At 35.8% G+C, this 20,450-nt stretch overlaps 2 protein-coding genes across 2 annotated transcripts; one reads left to right on the plus strand and one right to left on the minus strand.

Moving 5' to 3' along the window:
* The first annotated feature begins 2,649 nt into the window (after positions 1–2,649).
* LOC144361239 (uncharacterized) lies at positions 2,650–6,012 on the plus strand. Its single transcript, XM_085503965.1, has one exon. It carries the CDS (start codon positions 2,650–2,652, stop codon positions 6,010–6,012), a length of 3,363 nt encoding a protein of 1,120 aa, XP_085360091.1.
* Positions 6,013–14,042: 8,030 nt separating this feature from the next.
* On the minus strand, positions 14,043–20,078 carry LOC102800790 (carbonic anhydrase 9-like). The gene is made up of 9 exons (XM_085503761.1): positions 19,996–20,078; positions 18,468–18,572; positions 17,165–17,206; positions 16,859–17,032; positions 16,437–16,582; positions 16,251–16,346; positions 14,860–14,926; positions 14,573–14,733; positions 14,043–14,200 (listed from the first exon to the last, which is right to left on the minus strand). The coding sequence occupies exons 2-9, from the start codon at positions 18,541–18,543 to the stop codon at positions 14,093–14,095; spliced, it is 870 nt and encodes a 289-aa protein (XP_085359887.1). The 5' UTR covers positions 18,544–18,572; positions 19,996–20,078; the 3' UTR covers positions 14,043–14,092.
* Between the last annotated feature and the right edge of the window lie 372 nt (positions 20,079–20,450).

Raw genomic sequence — 20,450 nt, forward strand, 5'->3', positions numbered from 1 at the left:
CACAGTAATACATATCTTTAAATTACATTCATCATTTCTTTTCTATATTGCCATAAATCAGTTACATATTTCCTAATTAAAGCTGATGAGGTATTTCCCACATTTTCATTTATGTTCCATAGTGTATCACCAAAAAGGAAATTGAACCTATAATTCACCCCACCCCCCACCCCCCCGAAAGACAACTATTCATTAGTGATGAAGATTCAACATTGTTTCTCAGTGAGGTTTCTAATGCTAAATAAAATTCCTTCCTAATATGATTAGATGACGTACAAAGATAAAGAAAGTGGTAAATGTCTTCTTTGCCCTGATTACAGACTCCACAAATTCCATTACCCCTGTAATTTTTCCATCCCATTTTGTTACCTTCAAGATCTAAAGAGTTTGACCTAGTTTTAAAGACAAGGGAGATACCATGATGATCATAAGGATCCATTGTGTAATTTTCTTTTTTAATGTTTCTTTTAATCCAACAGTAGTGTTTTAATGATTTCATGCTCTCAAAATTTTGTGTAAACATGTTAAATTATTTCATTTTCTTTACTGATTTTGATAAAACTTCTTATCCATTTTGGATTTGGGGGTATTTCATTTCCATAGATATGATCCATGTCATTAGTCACTAGAATGTTTTCTACATATTTAGGCCAGTTCCAAGCCACTTTAACTTTGTTTTTATACTGAGTATTCATTTCTTTAAAAACTATTTTAGTCCATCTATTGTTTTTCATTTTCTGAAGTCTATCCAGGTATTGAATCCGCACTTTATCTTGGATGTAATTCAAGTCTTCCCATCCTAAGTCCCCTAACACTGCAGGCCCTGCCACATTTCTGTTTACTTTGAATACAAATTTCCCAAATTGGTACTGAATACTTTGTAATTTCTTTTTAAACTCTCTGCTATCCTGAAACCATATTCCACACCCATAATTCATTGATGGCATGTTTATGCTATGCCATAACACATCCCCATACTCAAATCGATTAAAACTGTTGTGTTGGTTAATTATTGATTTGCCATATGCTAAGATTGTCATTCCTTTTTTATAAACGTCAGTAAATTGTGTATGATCATTCAATGTTTTTGATATGGTTATGCCTAAATATTTGTACGTTTTACTTTCTTTAATGTCAAGTTTCCTAGTTTCCAAATTGTGTCCTTTTTGTGGAGTTTCTTGCCAAAATACATTATCTGTGACTTGGATTGATTATAACTAAGTTTCCATTTACTAGCAAACTGAGCTGCTATATCAAGCATACTTTGAAGTTCACTTGCATCATTAGCTATTAAAGCTACATCATCTGCCCAAAAAAGCCCTGGAATTATTTGTGTTCCTATCCTCACCCCTAGTTTTGATTCAAATAACATTTTTGCAAATTCATTTATATAAATTGAGAAGAGTAGGGGGCTTAAAACGCATTCTTGTTTTACACCTTCACTGGTTTCAAAGTATTCAGTCTCACTATCATTAAAATTGACCTTATTGAAAACATTCTCATACATGTCACCTATAATATTCCATAATTGTCCTTGTATTCCTGCTTTCCACAAGGATACTCGCAAACCATCCCTCCAAACTCTATCAAACGCTTTTGAGAAATCAAGAAATGCTACATAAGTAGATTTCTTACTCGATTTCCTTAAGGACGCTATACCTTTGAGTGTAAACACATGATCCTCACATCTCCTATCTTCCTTAAAACCTCTTTGAATTTCTCCCAGGATGTTATTTTCTTCAACAAATTTTCTTAACTTTGTTTCAATAACCTTACTGTAAATTTTTGAAACACGGGAATGATACCTCTGTAGTTGTTGAGGTCTTTTGTATCACCCTTTTTGTGGATTGGTTTTACAACACCCTCTTAAGCCATCAGGAATTTTGCTTTCTTTTAGAAAGGACTTAAAAAGTAGCGTTAATGTCTGGGTTATTGTATCGCCACCATTCCTAATAAATTCATTGTCGATTTCATCGGGACCACAAGCTTTTCCAGATTTGGTCGATTGTATTGCTTTTAGAACATCGTCTTTTGTTATATCTATAGTGTTAATTACTGTTTAATTAATTAGAGTTTGTATCAATTTCCTTTTTAACAAATATTATTTTTTATTAAATATAGTTCCTCACATATTTGATCATGAAAGTTTGTTACATTATTAATTTGCTTATTCGTCTTCCCCAAAGTATTCCAGTAATGTTTCAAGTTGTTCTTAATGACTTCTGGGTTTGTTGTTATGTTTTTACTTTTGGTTAAAATGTCATAAATGCATGTTTGGTTAGCATGATTTTTAAAGCCTTTCAAATTTTGCCAAAACAGTTTCGATGACCTTCCTCCCCTTTTGGCTGTGTCTATGCTGTGTTTCACTTTAAATTCTATCATTTTTGAATTAATTAATGTTTGTGCTTTCTTTTTGTGGTCAATATAGTTAGACCATAGTTTATCTCTATCTTCCATTTTCCCTTGATTTCCAGATACATTTGCAAAACTTCTGTATTCTGTATTAATCAACCTTGTCTAATCAATTTATTTGTTTTGTTGTTTACAGGGATATTCTACAAACAGCCACAGAGATGGTACAATTAGGAAGTGTTTTTGCTGAACATTAGAAAAAGATGACAACACTAATGAATATATAAATAAATAAATATGGAAATACATGCGCGACGTGAGGAGAGTTTCGCCGCATTAAGTCATCTCAAATGGCATATACAAACACATACTAATCAGAAGTCTTGTCATTGCGCACCATGTGAGAAGAGTTTTACCCGCCAAACTTCTCTAAAGCGGCATATACGAACACATAGCAATGAGAGGCCTTATCATTGTGTGGAATGTGAAAAGTGTTTTACCCAGACAAGTAATCTCAAACGTCATCTTAGAACACATACCTACGAGAAGCTTTATCATTATGAGCAATGTGAACAAAGTTTTACCCAGAAAAGTAATCTCAAACGTCATCTTAGAAAACATACCAATGAGAAGCCTTATCATTGTGAGCAATCTGGAAAGTGTTTTACCCAGAAAAGTAATCTCAAACGTCATCTTAGAACACGTACCAATAAGAAGCCTTATCACTGTGAGCAATGTGAACAAAGTTTTACCCAGAAAAGTAATCTCAAACGTCATCTTAGAACACATACCAATGAGAAGCCTTATCATTTTGAGCAATGTAACAAGAGATTTACTCAATCAGGTGATCTTATCCGGCACATCCGTACACATACAAATAAAAGGCCTTATCATTGTGAGCAATGTACCAAGAGATTTACTCAATCAAGTGCTCTTAAACGGCACATCCGTACACATGCCAATGAGAAGCCTTATCATTTTGAGCAATGTAACAAGAGATTTACTCAATCAAGTGATCTTAAACGACACATCCGTACACATACTAATGAAAAGCCTTTTCATTGTGAGCAATGTAACAAGAGATTTACTCAATCAAGTGATCTTAAACGGCACATCCGTACACATACTAATGAAAAACCTTATCATTGCGAGCAATGTAACAAGAGATTTACTCAATCAAGTGCTCTTAAACGGCACATTCGTACACATGCCAATGATAAGCCTTTTCAATGTGAGCAATGTAACAAGAGATTTACTCGATCAAGTGATCTTAAACGGCACATCCGTACACATACTAATAAAAGGCCTTATCATTGTGAGCAATGTAACAAGAGATATACTCAATCAAGTGCTCTTAAACGGCACATCTGTACACATGCCAATGAAAAGCCTTTTCATTATGAGCAATGTAACAAGAGATTTACTCCATCAAGTGATCTTAAACGGCACATCCATACACATGCCAATGAAAAGCCTTATCATTGTGAGCAATGTAACAAGAGATTTACTCGATCAAGTGCTCTTAAACGGCACATCCGTACACATACCAATGAAAGGCCTTATCATTGTGAGCAATGTAACAAGAGATTTACTCGATCAAGTGCTCTTAAACGGCACATCCGTTCACATACCAATGAAAGGCCTTATCATTGTGAGCAATGTAACAAGAGATTTACTCGATCAAGAGCTCTTAAACGGCACATCCGTACACATACTAATGAAAGGCCTTATCATTGTGAGCAATGTAACAAGAGATTTACTCAATCAAATGCTCTTAAACGGCACATCCGTACACATACTAATGAAAGGCCTTATCATTGTGAGCAATGTAACAAGAGATTTACTCAATCAAATGCTCTTAAACGGCACATCCGTACACATACTAATGAAAGGCCTTATCATTGTGAGCAATGTAACAAGAGATTTACTCAGTCAAATGCTCTTAAACGGCACATCCGTACACATACCAATGAAAGGCCTTATCATTGTGAGCAATGTACCAAGAGATTTACTCAATCAAATGCTCTTAAACGGCACATCCGTACACATACCAATGAAAAGCCTTTTCATTGTGAGCAATGTAACAAGAGATTTACTCAATCAAATGCTCTTAAACGGCACATCCATACACATACCAATGAGAAGCCTTATCATTTTGAGCAATGTAGCAAGAGATTTACTCAATCAAGTGATCTTAAACGACACATCCGTACACATACAAATGAAAAGCCTTTTCATTGTGAGCAATGTAACAAGAGATTTACTCAATCAAATGCTCTTAAACGGCACATCCGTACACATACCAATGAAAAGCCTTTTCATTGTGAGCAATGTAACAAGAGATTTACTCGATCAAGTGATCTTAAACGGCACATCCGTACACATACTAATGAAAAGCCTTTTCATTGTGAGCAATGTAACAAGAGATTTACTCGATCAAGTGATCTTAAACGGCACATCCGTACACATACTAATGAAAAGCCTTTTCATTGTGAGCAATGTAACAAGAGATTTACTCGATCAAGTGATCTTAAACGGCACATTCGTACACATACCAATGAAAAGCCTTATCATTGTGAGCAATGTAACAAGAGATTTACTCGATCAAGTGCTCTTAAACGGCACATCCGTACACATACAAATGAAAAGCCTTATCATTGTGAGCAATGTAACAAGAGATTTACTCGATCAAGTGATCTTAAACGGCACATCCGTACACATACAAATGAAAAGCCTTTTCATTGTGAGCAATGTAACAAGAGATTTACTCGATCAAGTGATCTTAAACGGCACATCCGTACACATACAAATGAAAAGCCTTTTCATTGTGAGCAATGTAACAAGAGATTTACTCGATCAAGTGATCTTAAACGACACATCCGTACACATACTAATGTAAAGCCTTTTCATTGTGAACACGGTAACAAGAGATTTACTCGATCGAGTGATCTTAAACGGCACATCCGTACACATACCAATGAAAGGCCTTATCATTGTGAGCAATGTAACAAGAGATTTATTCGATCAAGTGATCTTAAACGGCACATCCGTACACATACCAATGAAAAGCCTTTTCATTCTGAGCAATGTAACAAGAGATTTACTCGATCAAGTGATCTTAAACGGCACATCCGTACACATACCAATGAGAAACCTTATCATTGTGAGCAATGTGATAAGAGTTTTATCCAGTCATATAATCTCAAACAACATATGAAAACACATGCCAAAGAGAATCCTTATCAATATTCTCAGAGATTTGATATGCAAAGTTGCACAAAAAAACAAATGAGAGTAAAACTTGTTAAAATTCAACTTGAACTCAAGAATTTCACTTATATAGATTCAAATGATGAAAATGTGTTCACACCTATGTCACTAAACCTGTTTTACTGTCAACACTGTGAGTATATATATAGTCAATTACCAAGTCAAACAAACTCATTAATTATTCATAAAGGGGAGAAATATACATATAGATGGGAATCAATGAATGATAGAAAACAGTTAACTGTCATACTTAACAGACAAGATAAATATTGGAGTACGGTAGAACAGAAACAAATGTTTATTGTGCATGCCGGGTTTACTGTTGAGAAGAATAGAAACGATACAATAGAAGAATTCAGATTGTACAGTTGCAAGTTTGATATGCTATAATGTTTAAGATCAACTCATTACTGTGCATGGAGACAATTTACTGACATTTGTTTTTTTCTCTCTCTATAAAGCACTGTATTTTGTTTGCATTGTAGTGGTGTGTAGTAGCTGTAGTGCAGTTTTGTCGTTTTATTAGAAGAATATTGTAAAGAGGGAAATTATCATCTGTAATTCTGGTTAATGAATTCACTAAAATCTTGTGATTCTGTGATTTTGCATGTTTTGTCAGAAACGTTATAGAGTTGCAATACATTTTAGGTAGAATTGGTTAACACACATATGCAAATATTTGCTTACAACTTTTCCAATATGGATTTAGATTATAGCACTATCTAAATTCTACTATAAACGTTTGTTTTTTAGTGCTAAGCTTTTTTGTTAAAGGGCGGTAGTCGTTGCTCTGCACATGTGCGACATTTACGATGTTAAACATTGGTTTTCTCACAATTCAATGCGCTCTTCTAATGGAAATCACAAGTATGAGGTTTGATCTGGACACGACTTGCACTAATTACCGCCAATGACTCCTTTGATATCTTCCAATAACCTAAAAATACCTTATTAATTAGTGTTGTCTCAGTTTGTTGATCTGCACTGTCAAAGTCGCCATCTTTGTTTATATGAGATCCATATATCTCGCGCATGCGTGTCGCGACGACTACCACCCTTTAATAACAACATCAAATAATTTCGTTGGTGAGGTTTTATGTGTTAATTTGAGTCTATGGGCATAAATTATACCCCCAGTGATACGTGCAAAGGACTGTTGAACAGTTATGATGGGCAGTGGAAAACATCCAAATGTTTTTTTAAATATGACTGATTAAGATTATTCTATCATTGAATGCCTTTATAATACTCATGGTGAAGTAGATTCGCTCCAGCAACTGTACCACGAATGGTAGAGGTATAAAAAACGACAAATGTGCTACAAGCAGCGTCAGTACCTAACGCCGCTCTCTCGACTGGAGATCTGTTGTAAAAAGTAATGATTTGTCGGTGTAAGCAATACGGGGAACAACTTGTTCACATCACTTCACTCATTAGCAATCCTTTCCCGGACTTCAGACATAGTTTCACCTATCCGTCATCACAACTCAAAATAATCACATTTTCTATTCTCGCCCACTTGCCACACACACGGGAGTGGGCGATAGCGATAACCTCGATGAATGGTCTGTGGTATGCTGTGATGTATGCTGTGATTTACTGTGTACTTTCTATTTGTAATGCTCTATGAAACTGTAGACCACCTATCACAAGAAACCGAATAAAAATCATTCAAAAATAACGTACTAATATCCGTTTGATTCTGGATTCATTGATCTGAGAGAACAAAATTACCTTTGCGATAAATATAAATAAGTAGTTGAACATTAACCGTCAAACAGATCCCGATTCTAACATTCGATTGACAAGATGGATGACAGGATTGTACCGATTGAACCTACATGATTTTACTAACGAATAACAATTTCTTTTGATTTTTCCGATTTTAAATATGTTGTACATTATCTTCGGTAATAACTTCAAAAGTCCCACATCTTCAACAGAAAGTGGCAGTTACAATTTGCAAATAGAGTCTGTTTAGAATTCGTAAGCAACATACAATTTGTGTGTTGTTATATACGAACGCTGTCAATATTTAAAACTTCATTTTTTTCTGACATAGGTGTATTTTCAATGTTTGCCGGTCGTATTTCTACAAAGAATCTGTTTTATTCGACCGAATGTACATGTATGCCGTTTATAGCTTTTGGTGTTGAGCCTGTTAAGATCTGTCTTAAGATCACAAAAAATGGAGTGTGACACTTTGATATTCTCTGTTTTTGTATCAATGACAAATCTAAGACATATTTCATTTGGTAGTTTTGCCAAAGAACTATGAAAATATACGTAATACAGGCTGAAAAATTGACTTGAAACAATCACGCAAATTATTCAGTTCAAATATCGTTGTGACTAATTATTTGCTCAAGAAACTGTATGATCTGTACTCTTATATCTATGATCTATTACATATTGCTGTGAATATGTAATAAGGAACCTGTACAAATTTAATATATTTTACCAAAACCTATATCTATAACTTTGCAAATGACTTACCATACTGCTAAAACCAAATTTCACAAACTTGCAGACGATTTTCATAATTCTACAGACGACTTTTCAGATGGGCTACTCGCCTTGCACTGCAATTATTTGAATCTGTGTCTTGTTTTTCAATACAACTCTCCAAATTTGCAGACAGGATACAAACCAACTTTGCAGATGACATTTTGCTTTCCAAAACAACTTTCCCAATTTTGCAGACCACTTTCCCACCCTGCAAAGCAATTTTTCTCAAATTTGAAGCAACAAGCAACTTTTCTATACCCAAATACAGGAAACCCTCCAATCCAAATTCGCAGGCAAGTTTCTTTGTGAACACTTCTTCTGTCTTTGACCAGTAGGTTGCGATATGAAAAACTTGTGGCGCCACTATATAATCGCTATATTTTTTTTATTTACGTACCAGTAGATCGCTAATTAATATGCATGATTGAGTACCTACACATTAAAAACGTTTCTTCATGTAGTAAACCAAATAATGCCTGCATTCACTGTTGTGGCCCATGTTTAGGCGTGTTGTGTTGTTGTAATAAAACATAAAAACCACATTAATATTACATTATAGTGAATGTGTGCAGATCTGATAACATTATCCTTTTAATACGTTCAGGTAACCTTATCAATAGTAAGATACCGATCTATACGATTGAGTATTATTTGATCATGATCCAATTTCGGAAATATCTTTATTTTAGATGAATCTCGGTTTTCAAAATAGCGACCCCATACAAAGGTATATTTTGTCAGAATGATTACTTCTCTAAAAGAACACTTGTGAGGGGCCACATTTGAATGTATTCGCATGCTTTACTGTAGGTGCCCATCTTGTCTGGATTATCCTGGGGCTGAAAATTTATTATTGTTTTATCAAGACTATATTGAAACAATCACTACTAACTTGTTCACCTTGTGAGGATACTCAGCCAGAAAATTCAAACTAATATGTGACATATCAACCACACTGTGACACATGTACAGGGGATGTAATGTAGACATTATAGGTGAACTTAAATGTGTATGCATATCCAGCATTCCCACTGATTCACGCTAGAGAATGTAGTGGCTTCACTGAACCTTATATTTACATTTTGGTGATCCTGAATTTGGCAGTGAGACTATAGTTTCCATTTTCTTTATTATTCTGGTAGTAGAGTGTTATGCCTATCGACAGACCCGTAAATACAGCCAAGTGCCAACTACTAGTAACATCGGCAAACAAAAACAGAAACCCCGTACTTCTACAAATACATATAGGAATGGTTAAATTGTTACGCGATTGGTGTGAGGGGACGAGCCATTCACTGAAGCCATATGGTCCTCAAGTAGAATATGTTTTACTTGTTGTTTTACACACACAAAAGCATTACCCCCGGTATTAAAAGATACAGGGCTAGTTGCGGGGTTATAATTCTAGTCACTAAATTGATAATTTGACATCTCACAATGTCAACAAGATAGAATTATCTTACTCAACCTGCTTTCCGTCACTTCATCTATCTATCACGTGTTTAGTCTATTAAATTAACATATTTTATTCTAGCAAACACCTTTGATTGCTGTGACCAATCAAAATAGCGTTTCCATTACTGGAAATCCTATTTCCTGTAGACAGCAGCAACCATTATTTCCAATCTTGTTGTGAATTTATTATTGTTATTCTTTCATTTCAGAGATAGTCCATACAGTAATAAAAAATAGATAAATACATTAATTTACTAAACATAAAGTGATGAGATATGAAGACCATCATTATCGTATCGACTCAGCTGATCATCTTGAAAGAGAAAGCATATTGTTTGATGTGTGTAGATGTTCAGTAAAAGCATAAATTAGCTTCTTATGTAGTAAATATGCGTTTACGGTTGTCGGCAAACATTGAGCTTGTACTACAATAACCTGCGTAGTTATACATTTTAGTTGTTTATGGATTCAAACCAAAACAAAATAAACTTTCAGATTTGTATGGGTTTCTCTTTTTACCCTTCAGATTTTTCGATTTGCTGTTATCATTCAGATATTTCTTTCTCCGACGTTTTTTCATCAAACCATTTTGGAAAACTGCTAAATGGATTGGACTGAAACAAATTGGGCATGTACGTGGTTCGTAAGCATTGCTAAAGCCACTTTCACAATTGGCGCCTCACTCGTGCGATAATTTTTTTTTTCGAAAATGTTGTAGAAGTGTTGTCTTTGAGTCGCAAGCAATATATAAAATCGTACGAGAGGTGAACGACTACTGCACCAGGATACAACAGTCGTGAGACGTAATCGTGCGATTATTTTCATGTTTCCGGGTGCAACAGTCGTACAACGGCTAGCGACCCTTTGTACGACTACCACAACCGATCGTACAAGGCTACGACCCAGTGTGCGACACATCGCACCACCTGTCGCGCGAGGTGTTGGCCTATAAATACGATGGCTCAGATCACTTCGGATCATTTAGTGAAACAAATGCTAACATAATGGTTGTCCTGGGTGATACCCAGTCCAATTATTGCGGTGACGGCCGCTGTAACATCGAACACAATTAAATCGCATGGATGCATACCATATGTCCAGTGTAATATTAGGATTATTATTAATAATAATATAGAATCGTAATTTTTTTTGTAACCATGCATGTTTTGAAACACAAATATTATATTTATTTAGTATACAGTGCCTTCTCATACTTAGCAAATGCAAGAGCCTCCCAGGAGCTATTGGTCGCGTAGCAGCCATGTTTACAGTATGGATGGTCCAGACATTTGGGATGAAAGCTCAGGAGTTCTCGAGCTTATATTGGGGGTGAAAAAATTCGTACAACGTTGCAAAGAGGGCAAGACAGGTCTTCCAATAGTCTTAGGGTGGTACAACGGACTCGTACGACAGGACGCATCATCGTACGACATGAAAATACTCGTGCAACACTCGTTCGGGGTCTTACGAGTGCGTGCAAAGTCGCACAACACTCGTACTGCCTGTCGTGCAATTATTTTTCATCGCGTCAGTCGCTCAAAATATCGGAGCAGCACGGGTTTTTTTCCCGACCGAGATGCGACCATTTTGTCGCATCTGGATCGTACAATAAGTGGTACAACGGCTACAACGAGTCGTATAACGGGAAAAAATTCGAGTCGCAAGCCGTTGTAATCTGTTTGGCACCAATTGTGAAAGGGGCTTTAGAAAACCTGGCAATGCGTAATTGTCAATCACAGGCATGTATTTTGTCAACGCATCACCCAAAATATGTTCTATGAATATCACAAATAAAAAGTATAGCACACCAAACATTACATTAAATGTTTTTAAAGTTTTCTTTAGAACCACTAAACCTATTAATGTGATATGTTGCACGTATATAAAGAGTGCATTCCCGTTTGAAAATTTTGCAAGATGTGGTCTAAAATGTATTGTTAAATGATGATTTGACAAACTAGAAATACTACTAAACTAATTGGTTTACTGTATTTGCACGTGAATGGCTGGATACAGTGAGAGGAGTCACTGGCACTGATCTACATTTCCCAGGTGCATGAATGGGAATGCAAATGAACCAGGATTCCAGTTGATTGCATTGGCCTTTGAAATAAAGGTAAAAATGTCATTTAATTCTATGTGGTAAATTTCAATTCACTTGTGGGATTCGAACTCACGATCTTAAGTATGAAGGTACAATATGCTAACTCTCTAACGAAGTCCACCCTTATGCCTAATAAAGCTAAATACAACAATGTCAATTCATTGTGTAATATTAAAACTGTAATCTCATCGTTGTTAATGGCAGGACTGTGAGTGATTCTTCCGGTGACACATGTCACACCTCTAGGAGGTAGTAGTGCAATTGAAGTTGGCATCACTTTCAAAAATATTATACAATTCAATCTAAAATTGTCACAACCGTCTGACCACTGTCCGTTATTATTATCTATGAATTTATCCAGGCACATTTGTCTGGACAAAAATAAGAAAGCAGCCGGTAATTTCTTTTCTCTCCCAAATAAATATATTTGGGATTGCCAGGCAAACTTCGAAACAAAATTTCATCTTTTTAAACGTAGTCACATTGATTGCTGCTTATATATGAAGTCAAGAACAGTGACAATACAGTGACTGACTTTGAAAAATTGAATAAGTCCCACTCCGAAATTGAAAAATAAGAAGAAAAAGGAAATCAAAAGCCTGGTTTGAACAAGATTGTTACTTAAGATGAAAATTTCACAAAAAAAAAATAAAATAAAAAAATAACTAAGCTTAAAATAAAATAAAAAATGACCTGCTAAAAGAACTTAAACATTCTAAAACAGACTCAACAAATGTTGTAAAATCTTACGAGATATTAATAATGAGATCCCTCGTTTTTATTGCAATATAAAACCAAATGAAAGGTTAAGTTAATTGAAAAATATATTCAACAGTAGTAGCACACAGGATCCATACACTTGTAACATGCTCTGTGAAGGTGTCAGCATCTTTTATTCTATGTCTGTGCCATATCACCTCAAATCCTGTAAATAGAAGTGTGCATAGAATCATGGGAAGAAATGGCGTGCATTGCCGTGTGATAACTGTCATATTTGTCACAGGTCATACTTGTTTACCACTGTGGAAGGACAATTAGAATCTACCAGGTGTGCTTGTGATTTACATAACAACAGATGTTTACAATCTACTACGATCTGTGATTGACTGTCATCCATCTCCACATCCTGGAACTGTGAGTTATCACCAATGCACACTTCCCCAGGCAATCCCCATTTTAGTGACTTTATTCATTGTATTTTATTTCTTGTAATTATTTTGAGAGGTATAAAAGCCAAGTACTTTAACTTGATATTTTGGTGTATGTGTATTTCATTACCAGTACTATTGTCTTGTCTACCCCATTCTAGCAGTGAAAGAACCCCGTGTACAGTGCGAGATCTGTGGGTGGCCCTCTCAATAGACCATTTTCCGTACACTGCGAGAATCACGCGTTATGCGTGAAATCGAACGTAAAAACAGGACAAACAAAGGTCATAGCGTCGTAGTGGCGTCAAACATCGCGTGAGATTCGATAAACGCGAAAGTATTTGGGGGACATTTCCATGCTTAATAATGTGCTGTCCACATTTGATGATAGGCAATTTCGATTAAGTAAGGGTATTCGGAAGCAATATTCCTCTGTCGAAGATCGGCCGGTCGGTGTGAGCTACGAAATAAGGAAATTAGAGTTCAAAATCAAATCGTTCGATTTTTGCGGCAGACGTTCGACGCGAGTCTTTCATGCATCTCGCGAGATCTCGCAATTGTACGGAAAATCACCTATTGCAATAAGCAGGCTTTACACTGTGACAGAATGAATTAATGCTACCCGTAATAACACTTTAGATCTTCCGTTAATATTTTTAAAATGACAGCTCAGTTGAGGATACGATCTGCAATAAAATGCAGCATTTGTGTTGATAAACATTGATTTCCCCGCAATCCAATCCGCTGTTCAAATGGAAATCAAGTATGAGGTTTGATCTGGGCGCGACTTGCACTGATTACCGCCGGTGACTCCTTCGATACCTTCCAATCACCTAAACAATACCTAATTAAAGCTTGAAAACGTGTCAGTTCGTACTCGTTGATCTGCGCAACAGTCAAAGTCGCCATCTTTGTTTATATGAGACCCATATATCTCGCACATGCGCAGCGCGACGACTACCGCGCTTTAACATTTTTAATTACTCAGGTACTTTCTGTGAACATTGGCCTATTTTCAAGTCTGTATCCAAATCAGACCCTTCAAACTACAGAGGAATTCTAGTGCAAATTATTCACAAGTATCTTGAATAACAGGCTTACAGTCATTCTTAGAACGACATTCTTACAAGTTATCACGTTTATTATAATTTCAGTTATTCTATATTTGGTGATTTTTATTCAATTATTCAGAAACAAATATAATGTACTATACATTATGGTTTATAGATTAAATCATAATAAATTGTCACATTGTCTAACAACTGTTACTATAGAGGGTACGTCCATGGAGTGGTTCGAGTGGTCGGAAGTTGTCCACTATCTTATGACGGGATTCATCTCTCAAATCACGGAACATTTTCAACTGTGAAACAAGAAAAATACATTCTTCATTACATATGGCATTCATTTATTCATTTATTAGAGTACAAATATTAGAAATATCTTTGGAGCCAGAGGTCAATCATAGGGTATTCTTTACTATATTGTTGTTTGAATAACGAAAAACAAAATGCAATTAGGTCATCAAGGGCAAGGCTGTTAACCTTGAGCTTTGACATACAGTGCGATGTTGGATTGCGTGATGCATACAGGTTTATATGTGTGTAGCATGTAACAAAATCTGTTGTTAATGGGGCTTTAGCATTACTATGACCAAATCATAAGAAATATTGTTTATTCCGAACTGAAGGTCAAATCAATGACACACTGACGAATACATATAAAAATACTTCACCTGATTTTCCGACATATGAATAGTGTCTTTGAAGTTAGTCCAAATGACACCTTCTGAACATGGTGGTGTGGTCAGAGAACCGTCATAACGGAAGAAATTGGATCTGCTTGCTGGCAATAGGGATTCAATGTTGATTGGTGGACTAATCTGAACACTTGAACCTGAAACGTATATAGTTGAATGTTAATGTGACGTCATTGCAATTGTCCATTGTCCGAATGTTCTGTCAAAATGGGAAGCTATGTGTAAGAACCAATTATAACACACGTGTCTTGTATTATACTTACCGGCCTCTTTAATATCTTTTAAAGAACCCACAATTGCATCAAACGCTTTGTTGTCTTCTTCTTGAAGCTGTTGAAAAAGTAAGGTAATATAGAATGTTTCAAATAGGAAAAAAATGGTAGAAACGTCTTTGTAGAAACGTTCCACATATAAATGGTCTAACTACAAAAATTGAAATGAAGTACACAATTAAAAAAACGTATTTTTAAGGCTGATGTAGACATGTTTTAGACAACACAATTTGTTATATATTTTAAATTGGACTATTAAATATTTCATCTTTTTGTTTTTCGTTTTTTACATCCTAGATATATATGTTGTGTTCTGTATTAATTAAAAATTACCATGGATATATTTGTTTTGATCTATTTTAATTTCACCCATCAGGCAATGAAAAATTTAAAAGATGTGGCTAAATAAAAAGAATAATCATATAGCGGAGTATGTCTAGTACAATGAGAATATGTATAAGAAGGGAATATATAAATAATACTTTATTGCAAGTATAACAAATAAAATCGAATTTAAATAATCAATGTAATTACATCAGAATCCACCAGAAAATGTACAAATCTAGATAAACAAAGGAAACAGTCAATTCGGGTGAGTTAACTTGTCTCCCCAGAAACCAACCTAAAGGTGTTTGTATTGCTTGAAAATGTATTGACAAGATTTTGGCAGTGGTTGGTCATCACCGTCAACACATCGTGATTACCAACCCAAACAATTACACTTTTCAGAATTGTCGAACGTTTCAAACTACGGATACTCGCTGTTATTAAACATCTGTCACCGTAACGCCATAAGTAACAGCGTGCCGTAATTTTGCGGTATTTTACGGGGTATTTTCATCCTACCAAATTAGGAAATGCGAATTCCAAATATGGAATGACTACGCGCGTAAGCGTCCTCTAATAATAAAAACAAACATGGCTGCCACCAGGGTTTGACCGGACTCCATAAAAAAAAGTTCGCTGATTCAGTTCTAAAATATTTAGATTCCGGCATTCCCATGATGTATCTCTGGAAGGGAAAGATGTATAATAACAAGGTTATTACGAAGATACCTCAAAGTATGCACTCAGACAGTACGCTGTCGCATCGACCTCCGCTGCGCGTCGGCCGATATAGCTGTGGGTGGAATCATAGCCCTATGTTGCCGACCGCATTATTTACGTGACTGACTCTGGCCGGCCCATGTTCGACGTACAACAACAAAATTTAAAAAAAGACGTCCAAATGAAATTGTTAGGGCGAAATTCGATTGTAGGTCGCACCAAAGAGCTACGGAACCGCAGCTACGGCCGATACTGCCACTGTACTGTCTTCGTGCATACTTTGTGGTATCTTCGTAATAACCTTATTTTATCGTTTGGTCTCGGGTGGGACTAACCTCTATAAGAAAACCTAAAACAGCCAATCCACCATCTTCCCCCACAGCTTCAGCTATACTTCCGAAGCGGCTAGTGTCATAGGTCACAATGTGCATCTGAAAACAAGACATATTATTGGTAATACATCTATCATCTACGGTTTTGCCAAGAACATGACAACATAAATATAAGCAGGACAAACTTACTTCAGCTGGGTGAGGTGTAAAGTCCATGAAGTGCTCAGATCCACGATCATTGTTTTTACCCCAGTGAAAATGAAACTGCCCGGCTCTGTAGGTTGCTCCAAGTCCACCACCATCAACAAGGTAGTCACCACTAAGTGACATTTTAACTGGAAAAAATGTTTTAATAAAAGATATCAAATCTATGATCGGGCATTCTATTCTACTTTCGCACAATCTCACACATATCATCATTAGATCATACTGTTTTACGACCCCAGGTTAGCCTTAATAGTTTAAAACACTGTGGTGTGCAAATAAAACACTGTGGTGTACAAATAAAACACTGTGGTGTACAAATAAAACACTATGGTGGGCAAATAAAACACTATGGTTTACAAATAAATAATATCGTGTTATATAACAGTTGTACAAAAAAGACATACCAGTATGACCATTGTTGGTCAGTGTCATGGTAGCACCTACTGGTGGGGTGGTACCAAATCCCGTTAACTTTATATCTTCAAAGCATTGGTCCACTGCGATGCTTTTTTTCAGGTAAACTGGTGATTGTTTCAGTCCAGCACATTCTTCAAATTGGTCCCACCATAAATTAGGACCTGATATGAAACCAAGGGATATATATTACATCATCTCACCAGTATAAGCATTCGACACAACCTAAAAGATGTGCATTTTCATATATATATATAGCTTTTAACACCATTACCGTGAACACGCACAATACGTACCTAAAACGTGTTCGGTAAAGTACCGATATCCCCAGTGTGTGTCTGAAATAAGAAATAAGAGTTCAATTTAATGAGAGAAAACGTTATTGCATATTTTAATTGAGAAGTTCATCCACACGTTTCTCTTTCCTTTTCTTTTATATAAGTACATTGTGATTAGGCAGAAGAACAACACCAAAAACACAACTGGAGAAGAGAATATGTACAAGGTGTAATGAAAATGAGATAGATGATGAAAAACACCTTATTTTGAAATGCACATACTTCAATAAAAAGAGAGAGATATTATTCCGAGAGTGCAATGAAGATATTGAAAATACAAATAATAACACATACATCTTCTCTAAAATCAACAGTGAAAATTTAAAAAAACCACAATGTTTAAGCCAAAATAATTAATCACTTCACCTACGGGAGGGGGGTTGGTGGGACAAAATTACTAGTACCTTATTTAGATCAGTTTTTGTTTTAATTGTATTCATTCTAGTAATTGTTTTTAACATTTATTTTTTAACTCAGTCTTCATTTTATTCTTATTTTCTATTATTGTATTTTCTATTACTGTATTGTATTGTATTGTATTTAGAATTGTCCTAGTCTTGTAATACCTTTTTATTTACCATACTGAACCCTCTGATGGCTTGGTAGTGTAATAAAGTTGTTATTATTATTATTATTCTTGTTATTGTGATTGTTGATGGCCTCCGCCATTACAAATGAGGGAATAAGGTTCGTTTCAGACTAATTGCCGATCAATTGGCGCGCAAGCAATCATTTTCTTAACCCATATTTTGCAAAGGTAGGACGGGATTACCAAGTATGGCGATAATCAATATATTTGACATGTTTCTGGCACATTTTATCTGTTTTCACTATGTTAATGATACACGTGTTTGATATTCTTTCAGATTAACCCATTCACCCTCACATGTTCACACCATTTCAATGACTCGATAGTGTATCTGTCTCTTAAAGGGTCGAGATCCGGGTACATTACGAAAACTGCCTTTTCTTTGAGATACTTTGTGAAATACAAGCAGTAAATTTGTTAAAGAGCGCTGGTCGTCGCGCCGCGTCCTGTTCGATATGGAACTCATAGCGAGGATACAACGCGTGTAACATTGTTTGTTTACATGAAATTCGAGCACGCGCTGCGCGACGACCACCGCGCTTTAAATTGCATTATATTGCAGTGTAAACATTTATCGGAAAGCAGGTTTTTCGTGTTTACAACGCTGATCCATATAAAGAATGTCAAGTGTTTAGTACAAAATAGCTTCAGCAGATGGTTACTAGTACTTACCGGAGCCTCTCTTCAAGGGTTTCGCGTACGAGTCAGCTACCAGAACCACAAGAACTATGACAACTATGGCGTTCATGATTTGCACGTCGTTTTCAAGATCAAGTGCTGCAATATCAATGGGTGTCAAAACAACAGCAATTTATAGTATTGATCACGTAATATGAGACCAACCAACACACGACAGTACGTGACAAGATGAGTAATCGTAAATAAAGGCCCATGTATACGCTTCTAAACAATAGGAATTATTTCCCTGGATATGCGCGTAAACAGCTCCAGCCAAGCTTCGTTAAAGTTGCGTCGATTATCACAGCAGAGATTATAAGTTGTATTTATAACAATAAAACCGGTTAAAAGACGCGCTGCTACGCTTGAATAATTAACTGCTGCCAATCAATGTCACGTCTAAAACAGGTGGCTCAATCATGGAGGTAATCTATTCTTCACAAACATTCACACACTTGTTAATGCGTTTCCCATTGTCACATAGTGAATGCAACGAAGACAATGAAAACCGTGTTCGCAAATTTAAAAAGTCGCCACAGAGAGTACAAACTAGAAATACCCCTACTGAATTGTTTTAATGCAATCATTATTACAGTGTTTAGTATTGTTTATTGTTATGTTCCGAGTGTGTGTACGTGGCGATCTAACCCCCCCCCCCCCTGCATCGCTGTTGAATACCTCACGTCGCGATTCGTTCTAATTCCAATCTACAACCAACTCCCATTCTGAGTGGATAAGCAAGACGCAAAAGGCAGCTTCTTGTGATTCGGTAATATATATTCTGTATTCACCATTGGTTGCAAAGTGTCTTTATTGTTTATTCATATTTGGTTTTGATTTGTTTTATATTTTTAGAATAGGCTTTTTTTTTTTTTTTTTTAAGTTGTTTTTAAATTTCTTTTTGGAAGACCCTTTTTATCCTTTCCTACGGATTTTAGCGTCTAATAAATATTATTATATTATTATAACATAGTATTACCGAATCACAAGAAGCTGCCTTTTGCGTCTTGCTTATCCACTCAGAATGGGGGTGGGTTGTAGATGGGAATCAGAACACATCACCAATTGAAGAATTCAACATCGATGCGAGAATAGATCACCACGTACACACATACGGAACATAATAGTAAACAATACTTAACACAGTAATGATTTTATCAAAAACAACTAGGAATATTTCTGGCTATGTACTCCTAGTGAATTTATTTTTCGACTTAGCGCTTTGAGGTGATTGATTTCCTTACATGGGCGCTGTGCATGTGCGATATTTGTGTTGATAAACATTGCTTTTCCCACAATCCAATACGTTCTTCTAATGGAATCACATATATGGCCTGTTCGCGACTTAATATTACCGCCAGTGACTTCTTCGATATCTTTCAATCATCTAAAAAACCTAATTAAAGCTTGGTAACGTCTCATTTCGACCTATTATAATTTTCCAGACCACTTATGAAAATCAGCTTCTTGACTAATACAATGTTCCAAACAATCATAAAAACATATAACATTTGTAACTTACAGGTAAATCTGCATTGAGAGAGTACTTCTTCTGTGTTGGTCTGGTATGTGGTGATTTGAAAAACTAGTCTGTGACACCACCAAATGATTCTTTTATTCATATCGTATATACCAGTAGAAATAAGAAAATGTGGTTATTCAAACTAGTAAACATCAAAAAATGCCTGGACGTTTCTGACATCTTTTATATAAATAAAGCAAACATTTTTTCTGTGAATTTGTGTATTAAATTAGATTTAAAAAAAAATGTTTTATTATGCCGTATTAACATGACAACTAGTCAGGTTTGCGCATTATAGAGAGACATATTGGTGTTTCTGCCTGCTGACTTATTCTTACGTCTGCCGATACACGGACGGCAACATTCATAAAATAACTAGTTTGACATGCTAAGATTTTGTACCAAAACCGCGTGTTGTTGGTCGCGCTTACTGTTACAATTCACTACACTACACT

The sequence above is a fragment of the Saccoglossus kowalevskii genome, chromosome 9 (assembly GCF_978046115.1).
Source record: "Saccoglossus kowalevskii chromosome 9, keSacKowa6.1, whole genome shotgun sequence".
NCBI lineage: Eukaryota > Metazoa > Hemichordata > Enteropneusta > Harrimaniidae > Saccoglossus > Saccoglossus kowalevskii.

What these genes read in the sequence shown, in the direction of transcription:
- LOC102800790 (XM_085503761.1), bottom strand. Translation starts at nt 18,543, where the DNA reads ATGAACGCCATAGTTGTCATAGTTCTTGTGGTTCTGGTAGCTGACTCG. An exon ending in GACCAACAATGGTCATACTG is followed by an intron (nt 16,583 to 16,858) that starts GTATGTCTTTTT and finishes CATTTTTTCCAG; the next exon opens with TTAAAATGTCACTTAGTGGT. An exon ending in TTCATATGTCGGAAAATCAG is followed by an intron (nt 14,201 to 14,572) that starts GTGAAGTATTTT and finishes CTTGTTTCACAG; the next exon opens with TTGAAAATGTTCCGTGATTT.
- LOC144361239 (XM_085503965.1), top strand. Translation starts at nt 2,650, where the DNA reads ATGGAAATACATGCGCGACGTGAGGAGAGTTTCGCCGCATTAAGTCAT.